The following is a 12,324-nucleotide window of genomic DNA, read 5'->3' as shown; positions in this document are numbered from 1 at the left end:
ATTCGCAAAACAATTGTTTGTAGCTTTCCAAAAACCTCATGCAGGGAATCCAATATCCAAACAAGGCATTGCCAGATGGATAGTTAAATGTATTCAAACCTGTTATATGAAAGCAAAGAGAGAACTGCCTATTACACCAAAGGCACACTCCACTAGAAAGAAAGGTGCCACCATGGCCTTTCTAGGAAATATACCAATGACAGAAATCTGTAAGGCAGCCACATGGTCTACGCCTCATACATTTACTAAACATTACTGCGTGGATGTGTTAACAACATAGCAAGCCACAGTAGGACAAGCAGTATTAAGAACATTATTTCAAACAACTTCTACTCCTACAGGCTAAACCACCGCTTTTGGGGAGATAACTGCTTACTAGTCTATGCACAGCATGTGTACCTGCAGCTACACATGCCATTGAACGGAAAATGTCACTTACCCAGTGTACATCTGTTCGTGGCATGAGACGCTGCAGATTCACATGCGCCCTCCCACCTCCCCGGGAGCCTGTAGCCGTTATAAGTTGATAAAAATTGAACTTGTACATTTGTAAATATATCACTTTTAGTCACATTATGTACATACATACTTATCCTATGCATGGGCACTATTACTATATACACAACTCCTACCTCAACCTCTGCGGGGAAAACAATCTAAGATGGAGTCGACACCCATGCGCAATGGAGCCGAAAGGGGAGGAGTCCCTCGATCTCGTGACTCGAAAAGACTTCTTCGAAGAAAAACAACTTATAACACTCCGAGCCCAACACTAGATGGCGGGATATGCACAGCATGTGAATCTGCAGCGTCTCATGCCACAAACAGATGTACACTGGGTAAGTGACATTTTCCATATATTTGGATTTTGGAATGCATTTTATTACCATAAAGTTTGTAACAAAGGCTAGCTAGTAGGAAACCTTATCTGAAACTCACCTCAATGTATGAGGAGCTGACCAGGATTTTTCTGTACTTTCTGAGAATTATAGTTTTGAATTCTATTCTTTCAAAAGGACAAATCCCAGGATGCAAAGAAAAAGCCTATACTGGCTGAGCTAGTCGTGCATGGGACTGGAAAACCTGAGAGATCGGTTACCACAATGGAGGCTTAGATACTTAATATGCATCTACAGTTTAACATTACTTTAAATAATACAAAAATTAGTAATTGGTTTATATTTTTCTGGTAAATTGACTGGAGGAAGTCTTACCCAACTGATCACTGCTTCCTTTGACTCGAGTCAAAATGTTTTCATTTAAGACCAGACAACTCCATGCCAAAACACAAAATTCTTACACATCATTACCTTTACCTGTTCTAGTTCACTAAGTTAGACCAAAGTGAACCAGTGCTTTATAAAACAAGCATTGGCAAAGCCAATAGGCCTCTCCTATGCAAGAACTATTGCCTTTCAGTGGTTTTTTTTTGTCATTGTTTTTGTCTTTAAGCCATGTTGAATGGCAGCATGGCTGAAAATGAAAAATAAAAATGCTGTCACGCCAGAAATTAGATTATTATTTGGGGTGTGTAACTACCCACCGTAAGGACTACCCACCGTAAGGACTACCCACCGTAAGGAATAATCAGAACCCTCAGTCACTATATTGGCTTGAGCTCAGCACTCTGGTACCTATGGAACAGAGCAGATAAGCTTAATCAAGGGCAATGTGTAGAGTATTTATGCAGTACCAAAACAGCAATAAACCCAAAACTCCTAAACCGAAATAGAAACATTGAGTAAAACTTAATAAACAAAATGGCACCAAAATGGCAAAAATCCAATAAGGGTAACCAGAGATATTACTTTTTAAAGTTTTAGTAGTACTAATGCCAAGAAGCACAAAGTGCTAATGATAGTCAAAGGTTGCAGTAGACCAGGAGCTAGGCACAGTTTGATCTGACTGCAATGGAACCCAGGTCGGAACCACCAATCAGGTTTGTCCTGATCAAAGATTTCACTTTCTACCTCTGGAGGACCCTTCTAAAAACCCTCCAGGACCTCAGGGGTGGCACTTAGATTCTCAAGGTTGTCAGACAGCTATCAACAGCAGGGTTTAGGCCAGGTCCAGTTCCCATGGGTCATGTTGGGCAGGTGAGGGAAAGGCTTCTTGGAGCTTGCTGTATCCCTGTAGCTAGAATAGTAGGTCATACTTATTATGTGTGAAGTCAGTTTCTTTGTCTTGTGTACAAAAGGTAGCAGGCCCAGCCCTTCAGGGTTCATCTCGCATCAGACAGCAGGCCCAGTCCTCTTCTGATCATCCAAAGGTTCAGTAAGTGTTTTGAAGTGGGTGTGCAAAGGTGCCACATTCATGCTCCGCAATAGTTAGTGGGTGGGAATGACTTCTGGGTGTGCCCTAACCAGTGGGGTAAAAGTTCCAAGGGACTCCCTTATCCACTTGGGGCATTTTCAAGATTTCAAACGTCTTCACCCACACTAAACGTGGGCTCTTAGGGCTGGGTGGTTTTGTGGCGTTTACTGTGGTAATCTTTGTGACTTCCTACAACTAACATTAAAATATAGTTTGAAGAATCCACTATACCCACAATAAACCCAGAGACAAATGTCTGGTATGGCAAAAAACAGGTCCTCCAGCAACCAGACAGTACATACACAAGAATTGCCTTCACATCCTGTTCTCCACCTTTCAAGTGCACCGCCACTGTTTTATGTAAACTCAGCAGACCTGTCGAGCAGGATTTGACACTGCAGCAGGATATCCAGGAGTTCCAAAAAGGATGCCGACAAATCCAAGCTGCCTATTCTCTGACGTTCAGAGTCATCATCCCTGCCAATTCAGGTTGGCCTGTTTGCTCCTGGGAGGTGCTCCCTTTTTTCACACCCATTGCTAATCACTGGCTGGGAGAAGCTGCAGATCAAATTCAAATTAACCCCTAGGAACGTAAGGCCGGGAAGAGGTAACATTCTAAAAGTTACTTTTGCTTAATATTTATTCAACATCTAACTTCACAATTTAATTACATTTTAATGAGTATTTAAAGTAGTTGTTTAATTATTCTTCAAGTTTGTCGCATTTCCGAGATACAGTATAATGGTTTTTAATCTCTTCTCTGGTTTTCTCCATAAGCCTTCCAGGTCTGCCACAGTGAAAACATAGTTTTTGGGTGCTAGCCAGTGTAAGGATATGCTTGCGTTTAGCTTCGAGATATCATATTTTTAAATACCATGGACTATAAGGCATACATACAGGTGATTGATTAATATTTATTTCAAAGGGAGGTTTATTTTGACAGTTTGAATCACAGTTTTACAGTGCTGTGGTGTGGCTACACAGGGAAGGCCTCAAGTCATGTTTGCACTGCCACTGTAGTGAATGGCACAATAGGTGCTGCAGTACATTTGTGGCATTTAACTTCCATGCCCTGGGTACACTTTGTACCAAATACCAGGAACTTGTAGGCAAGTCAGTTACACCAATTAGTAATACACCAATTCAACCATGTTTGAAGGGAAGCGCAGGCACTTCACTACTTGCTAGCAGATGTAATGTGTATAGAGTTCTTAAGCCAGCAAAAATATAGGGTCCAGCAAAAGGTTAAACATTTGGGGTGACCGTGGAAAAGGTAGATTTCGTGCAGATCTTGTAATACAAAATCACTCCGTTTTTTTAGCCGTTTCTAACATGATGTAATAGTTGTGTGTTGGGGCAATCACACAGCATAATTTATCGGATGAAATCCTGCTGAGATTCCATACTTAATTAGGAGTTTGATAGTGCTTTACTTCCACAGCCCCTCAAGGTAATACGAATCTAAGAAAGTCCAATATTTGCCTTCTAGTTCACTCTGTTTTCCTGGACCATGCCTAACAGTTTCTGTGTGTTCGATGGCATATGTTGCTGCAGATACACATGTTTGGCACAGTCCGCTGCCTGGTGTTGGGCTCGGAGTATTACAAGTTGTTTTTCTTCGAAGAAGTCTTTTTTGGTCACGGGACCGAAGGACTCCTCCCTCTTTGGCTCCATTGCGCATGGGCGTCGACTCCATCTTAGATTGTTTTTTTCCGCTGTCGGGTTCGGACGTATTCCTTTTCGCTCCGTGTTTCGGTTCGGAAAGTTAGTCAGAATCTCGGAAGAAAGCGTCGGTATTGTTCCGTTCGGTATCGGGATAGTTAGGTACATCGACACCGATCATCGGAAGACTTTGGGGTAGCTTCGATTCCCCCATCGGGGCCTGGTCGGCCCGACCGCGTGCGACATCGAAGCCGATGGAACGGACCCCGTTCCGTTTCTGCCCAAAATGTCACAGTAAGTATCCTTATACAGATCAGCACTTGGTCTGTAACTTGTGCTTGTCCCCCGAGCACAAGGAGGATACCTGTGAGGCCTGTCGAGCCTTCCGGTCCAGAAAAACACTCCGGGACCGAAGAGCCAGGCGTCTACAAATGGCGTCCACGCCGACAAAACAACGTTTCGACGACGAAGAGGAAACCTTCTCGGTTCCGGACTCAGAATCCGGAGACTCCGACGTCGAACAACAGCAACAAACTGTGAGTAAGACGTCGAAAAGTAAAACCATCGACAAAACGAAAGCCCAGGGGACGCCACTGCCAACAGGCCATGGCTCGACCCATAAAACAGGCGACCCGTCGAAGGCGCCGAAAAAGGGCACGCCCATAGCGAAGACACCCGACTCCGGTCGAGGGACCGCCATGGAGCAACCTCGGAGCCGAGAAAGCGGCTCCGAGAGACAAAAACAAGATACCGGCACCGAAAAACATCGGCACCGAGAATCCATGCCGAAAGGAACAAAAATTCGGTCGGTGCCGAAACCGAAAAAAGATTCTCTCTCGGCGCCGAAAAATACCACACCTTCATCCTACTCAGAGGAACAAGGAATAAGTGGCCAGATGCACAGATTTGGACAAGAGCTCCAAAGTGTAGAATCAGACTACACACAAAAGAGACTGTACATCCAGCAAGACACAGGGAAGATATCAACCCTTCCCCCAATAATGAGGAAAAGAAGGATCAGTCTCCTCAAGGATGACGCACAACCACAAGCCAAAGTGGTTAAAAAAGTCACGCCTCCGCCCTCTCCACTACAACAGGCATCGCCGGCACAAACACCGCCACAAATGCACTCACCAGCGCAAACTACCATAAGTCAAGATAATCAGGATCAAGACGCTTGGGACCTATACGACACCCCAGTGCCGGACAATGATCCAGATTCATACCCTACAAAGCCGTCACCGCCAGAGGACAGTACCTCATACTCACAACTGGTGGCTAGGGCTGCAGAATTCCACAATGTCCAACTGCATTCCGATCCTATAGAGGATGATTTTTTATTTAACACCCTCTCGGCTACACATAGCCAATATCAATGTCTCCCAATGCTACCGGGGATGTTACGGCACGCAAAACAAATTTTTGAAGAGCCCGTAAAATCAAGAGCCATCACCCCAAGGGTGGATAAAAAATACAAACCACCACCCACAGATCCAGTGTTTATTACTTCGCAGTTACCACCTGACTCCGTAGTAGTAGGGGCAGCTCGCAAAAGAGCAAATTCCCATACATCTGGCGACGCCCCACCTCCGGACAAAGAAAGCAGAAAATTTGATGCGGCAGGAAAAAGAGTAGCATCACAGGCAGCCAACCAGTGGCGCATCACAAATTCTCAAGCGCTGCTGGCCAGATATGACCGCGCTCACTGGGATGAGATGCAACTTCTCGTAGACCATCTTCCCCAAGAATACCAAAAAAGGGCGCAGCAAATAGTTGAAGAGGGACAAACGATCTCAAACAATCAAATCCGCTCTTCACTGGACGCAGCAGATACTGCAGCGAGAACAGTCAACACTGCTGTCACCATAAGGAGACACGCTTGGCTCCGCACTTCAGGCTTCAAACCTGAAATCCAGCAGGCTGTCCTTAATATGCCCTTCAACGAAAAACAACTTTTTGGCCCTGAAGTGGACACAGCCATTGAAAAACTTAAAAAGGAGACAGACACGGCCAAGGCCATGGGCGCACTCTACTCCCCGCAGAGCAGAGGCTCTTTTAGAAAAACTCCATTTAGAGGGGGGTTTTGTGGCCAACCCACAGACACCACCAGCCAACAAACAAGAACCACACCATATCAGGGTTCCTTCCAAAGGGGAGGTTTCAGGGGATATAGAGGGGGTCAATTCCCAAGGAGTAGGGGAAGATTCCAGACTCCAAAAACACCTCCACCTAAACAGTGACTTTCAAGTCACGCAACCCCTTCACTCAACACCAGTGGGGGGAAGACTAAGCCAATTCTACCAATCTTGGCAACAGATTACAACAGACAATTGGGTATTAGCAATAATCCAACATGGCTATTGCATAGAATTCCACAAATTCCCACCAAACATCCCTCCCAAAACACGCAAAATGTCACCACAACATTTAGAACTTTTAGGACTAGAAGTTCAAGCACTACTGCAAAAGGATGCAATAGAGTTAGTACCAGTACAACAAAAAAACACAGGAGTTTACTCCCTGTACTTTCTAATTCCAAAAAAAGACAAAACATTAAGACCAATATTAGATCTCAGGACACTAAATACCTACATCATATCGGACCATTTTCACATGGTCACACTACAAGACATCATTCCACTGCTCAAACAGCAAGATTACATGACCACATTAGACCTAAAGGATGCGTACTTTCATATACCAATACACCCTTCTCACAGAAAGTACCTACGGTTCGTATTCAAAGGAATACATTACCAATTCAAAGTGTTGCCATTCGGAATAACAACTGCACCAAGAGTGTTCACAAAATGTCTAGCAGTAGTAGCAGCACACATCAGGAGACAACAGATACATGTGTTCCCTTACCTAGACGATTGGCTAATCAAGACCAACACAGTAAAAAAATGCGCAAACGACACCACATGTGTCATACAAACCCTTCACAAACTGGGGTTTTCCATCAACTATACAAAATCACACCTAGAACCGTGTCAGACACAACAATATCTAGGAGCAACCATCAACACATCAAAAGGAATTGCCACTCCAAGTCCACAAAGAGTGCAGGCATTCCACAAGGTAATAAGTGCTATGTTTCCAAACCAAAAGATACAAGCAAAATTTGTGCTAAAACTTCTAGGCATGATGTCATCATGCATAGCCATTGTCCCAAACGCAAGACTACACATGCGACCCTTACAACAGTGTCTAGCATCACAATGGTCACAGGCACAGGGTCAACTTCAAGATCTGGTGTTGGTAGACCGCCAAACATACCTCTCGCTTCTATGGTGGAACAGCAAAAATTTAAACAAAGGGCGGACATTTCAGGACCCAGTGCCTCAATACGTTATAACAACAGATGCTTCCATGACAGGGTGGGGAGCACACCTCAATCACCACAGCATTCAAGGACAATGGGATATACACCAAACAAAATTTCATATCAATTACCTAGAACTGTTAGCAGTATTTCTAGCGTTAAAAGCCTTCCAACCCATAATAACACACAAATACATTCTTGTCAAAACAGACAACATGACAACAATGTATTATTTAAACAAACAAGGAGGAACACACTCAACACAATTGTGCCTCCTAACACAAAAAATTTGGCAGTGGGCGATTCACAACAACATTCGCCTAATAGCACAATTTATTCCAGGAATACAAAACCAACTAGCAGACAACCTTTCGCGAGACCACCAACAAGTCCACGAATGGGAAATTCACCCCCAAGTTCTGAACAAGTACTTTCAAATTTGGGGAACACCCCAGATAGATTTGTTCGCAACAAAAGAAAACGCAAAATGCCAAAACTTCGCATCCAGGTACCCACACCGCGAATCACAAGGCAATGCTCTATGGATGAGTTGGTCAGGGATATTTGCATACGCTTTTCCCCCTCTCCCTCTCCTTCCATATCTAGTAAACAAGTTGAGTCAAAACCAACTCAAACTCATACTGATAGCACCCACATGGGCAAGACAACCTTGGTATACAACTCTACTAGACCTTTCACTAGTACCGCATGTCAAACTACCCAACAAACCAGATCTGTTAACACAACACAAACAACAGATCAGGCATCCAAACCCAGCATCATTGAATCTGGCAATTTGGCTCCTGAAATCCTAGAATTCGGACACTTAGACCTCACACAAGAATGCATGGAGGTCATAAAACAAGCTAGAAAATCTTCCACTAGACACTGCTATGCATCTAAGTGGAAAAGATTTGTTTACTACTGCCATGCCAATCAAATACAACCATTACATGCCTCTACGAAAGACATAGTAGGATACTTACTACATTTGCAAAAAGCAAATCTCGCTTTTTCATCTATAAAAATACACCTCGCAGCAATATCTGCTTACCTACAAACTACTCATTCATCGTCTCTATTTAGAATACCAGTTATTAAAGCATTCATGGAAGGGCTAAAAAGAATTATACCACCAAGAACACCACCAGTTCCTTCATGGAATCTTAACATCGTCTTAACAAGACTCATGGGTCCACCTTTCGAACCCATGCATTCCTGTGAAATGCAATATCTAACCTGGAAAGTCGCATTTCTCATTGCAATCACATCCCTCAGAAGAGTAAGTGAAATACAGGCATTTACCATACAAGAACCATTTATTCAAATACACAACAATAAAATAGTTCTAAGAACAAATCCAAAATTTCTGCCAAAAGTAATCTCACCATTCCATTTAAATCAAACAGTAGAATTGCCAGTGTTCTTCCCACAACCAAATTCCGTGGCTGAAAGGGCACTACATACATTAGACATCAAAAGAGCACTAATGTACTACATTGACAGAACAAAGCTAATCAGGAAAACAAAACAACTGTTCATAGCTTTTCAAAAACCACACATAGGAAATCCAATCTCTAAACAAGGCATTGCTAGATGGATAGTCAGATGTATTCAAACATGCTATCTTAAAGCCAAAAGAGAATTGCCTATTACACCAAAGGCACACTCAACCAGAAAGAAAGGTGCTACAATGGCCTTTCTAGGAAACATTCCTATGAGCGAAATATGTAAGGCTGCAACCTGGTCTACGCCTCATACGTTTACTAAACACTACTGTGTAGACGTACTAAATGCACAACAAGCTACAGTGGGCCAAGCTGTACTAAGAACATTATTCCAAACTACTTCAACTCCTACAGGCTAAACCACCGCTTTTAGGGGAGGTAACTGCTTTATAGTCTGTGCCAAACATGTGTATCTGCAGCAACATATGCCATCGAACTGAAAATGTCACTTACCCAGTGTACATCTGTTCGTGGCATTAGTCGCTGCAGATTCACATGTACCCTCCCACCTCCCCGGGAAGCCTGTAGCCGTTTAGAAGTAGATCATAAATCTTAAACTTCTGTACATTTGTAAATAATTATTATAAACTCTTAACGTACATACATATTCACTCCATTGCATGGGCACTATTTATAGCAAACAACTCCATCCTCACCCTCTGCGGGGAAAACAATCTAAGATGGAGTCGACGCCCATGCGCAATGGAGCCGAAGAGGGAGGAGTCCTTCGGTCCCGTGACCAAAAAAGACTTCTTCGAAGAAAAACAACTTGTAATACTCCGAGCCCAACACCAGGCAGCGGACTGTGCCAAACATGTGAATCTGCAGCGACTAATGCCACGAACAGATGTACACTGGGTAAGTGACATTTTCATTCCTGGTCATTTATGTATGCCTGTATCTGACCACATCTAGACAATGCACATTTTGAGTGTTACTGACCACTCCACTGCCTTTTTTTTTTTTTTTCCTCCACCATTCTCATACCCACCACCTTCAACATATGTGTAGATTTCTTCTGAGTCTTCGGCCACATTTTATCAGGGATGAAGGAAGCTAGAAGAGATGCCCTCGTCTTGTGGCTAAGCCAATGATTTTGGAATCACCTAGAGACTTAAAATCTAATAATGGAATGTTAGTGGTTCTAGGTAAATCAGATCCTCCATATACCTAAAAATGTAGAAACTGTGAATTGCCATTGTAAATATGTGAAATGTAATTGTGTAGTACAACTATATGAATCACCGCTTGACGTGTGCTATCTTTTATTGTCTTACAGTAAGTCTCCCTATAATATGTATCTCCAGGGCTATACAACTACAAATACCTACAAGAGAGCTAATGTAGTGGTTGGAAAGCATTGCTTAGCTATTGAAAATCTTGTTTAGAAAGGTGGGATGTGTGCTCCAATTCTGATTCCAGTTTGTCTAATGCACCTCGTTTTCTGCCGATGCGTTATAAAACTGCACATTGAAATGCTCATAGCTGCATTTTCTGCTTTCTTGGGTTTGGTTCTATGATGCTTTCAAAACTTCTCTATGGGGAAAGTAGCAGTGCACTGTATGTATGTTGTCTTTTTGCACCATACTTAAAATATCTGTTTCTTTGCAGGTACCTTGTGGGCAGCTTGTCAGCTCATGAAGAAGAAAGGGGCTGAAATTCTTGAATGCTTGGTTCTGATAGAGTTGACAAGCCTCCGGGGGACAGAGAAATTGAAATCTGTCCCAATTTATTCCTTGTTGCAGTATGATTAGGCCCATCTTCTGAATCCAGTCATTCGCCTTTTGGTTTTTGTGAACACCCACCAAGAGTGTTCCTGATTATGACCATTGGAGGTAGAGTTGTGTCATAGAAGATCAAGCTCTTGACTGTGGAAGCAGAAGGCCATCCTGATAATCTCTGATTCACAACTTGATCAAATTGTAGGATCCAGGGCAGATTATGTAATCACCCTGTGCCTCATTTCCCTTATCTGGCTCAAATGGGGAGAGCAGGCTTTGCCTATAATTATGTACTATAAACAAATAAGAATGTTTCCTTGTATAGCAATTCTACATGCACACACCTATCCTGGTGATAGGAAAAAGGAAGCCCTGGTCCACGTGGGCACTAGTGACTAGGAACAAGTGACGCAATGTAAGCATGTCTCCTCTGTTTCTTTTCTCCTTTACTTGGAGAAGCATCATTTTTTGGATGTCCCCATACTTCTCTTCTTACAGGTGCAATCTGTATTAAACCACAGTGAACAATTCTTGCGCCATCCTGAAAGGAAAGTGTATAGACAAAAAATGATGAATGAGGAGATTTGCTACTTGTAGGCCAGCTTGCATTGTGTAGTCTTAAATCATGTGTTCTTCCTAAATAAAATAGCCTTTTAAGTAAGACTTTTTTATAATCCCATTTAAGGTGTTTATATTTTTCAATTCTGCATAGTTTCTAGTTATGACTGTGTGAAAGATTAAATGATGGACGTCCGTGTGGAAGGAGTATTTTAATAAGTGTCATGCTCAAGTTGTGTTTCATGTGGGTCAAATGATGATATAAATTTGATTATGGATTGCAAATCTAGTGTACTGAAGACTTTTCCTGAAGTATTTAAATTCCAGGTGGGATAAAATGAGAGTTTGTGTAATATAAATCAGATTGCCTTCATGAAACCTGGACCATATTCTTTCAGTGAATATGTCTCATAATTCTGATGTCCTGCCTCCGGTAGCTGTAGCTGGGGTGTCAGTCCATTGACTTTCTTGGTGGAAAGCCACAGGACAAGCAGGATGCACTTGGCAAGTCAGCTGCACGCTCTGGCATGTTTCACCTTTTATAGACTCCTCTAATGCTTCCTATCCTTCCCCTGTGTATGGTTTTATACTTAGACTGTCTGGCCAGCAACCAGACTAGCCTGGGCCCCAGCTTGATTTGAGCATTTCAGCTCATTCTGGACCCTGCCTTTGAACTCCCACACTTTTGCAGTGCCCAAAGAAGTCAGCTTATCTTAGGACCCTACCCTCACTCTTCTGGAGCTAGCACCCAAACTGCACTATTGCACCCCAACCACCACGTCAAAGACCGTCCCGGACGGTCTCCACTTCTTGTTGACCCCTTACCCACGCCTGAGCCACTACTTGATACTGCAGTGCACAGTAATCTTACTTCTGATGGATACAACTACCTGTGGATTCCTCACCTAAAGAATTGTCCCCACGCGCCAGCATTCAACGGAAATTTTCTTCTAGCTCTGCACGTCGACAATGACGTCACAATTGCCCGACTCCCACGCGACACCGTATGACGTCATCCAGGCAATAAGAGGTCGACGTGCAGACGTCAGTTCCTTTTTTTCCGTGCCTTCAAGTAACTGTTTTTCTTCGAGGCTACCAGGGAGCTACTGTTTCACTTCTTGTGTAACAATGTCGCAGCCAAGGAAGTCTGGTCTTAAACCCTGTAGGGAGTGTGTAGGTCAAATGTCGGTCACAGACCCACACTAAAATTGTTTGTGGTGTCTCAGTTCTGACCATG

At 43.2% G+C, this 12,324-nt stretch overlaps 1 protein-coding gene across 1 annotated transcript in view; it reads left to right on the top strand.

Annotated features, from left to right (window-relative positions):
* Nucleotides 1–11,208, top strand: part of APRT (adenine phosphoribosyltransferase) — a 55,868-nt gene extending 44,660 nt beyond the window's left edge. Inside the window, exon 6 of the mRNA XM_069217039.1 lies at nt 10,420–11,208. Within this exon, the coding sequence (XP_069073140.1) occupies nt 10,420–10,562 (143 nt within the window). The 3' untranslated portion in view covers nt 10,563–11,208. The remainder of the gene's footprint in view (nt 1–10,419) is intronic.
* The last annotated feature ends 1,116 nt before the right edge of the window (nt 11,209–12,324 follow it).

Source organism: Pleurodeles waltl, chromosome 12 (assembly GCF_031143425.1).
Source record: "Pleurodeles waltl isolate 20211129_DDA chromosome 12, aPleWal1.hap1.20221129, whole genome shotgun sequence".
NCBI lineage: Eukaryota > Metazoa > Chordata > Amphibia > Caudata > Salamandridae > Pleurodeles > Pleurodeles waltl.
This window is presented reverse-complemented; position numbering and strand designations above follow the sequence as displayed.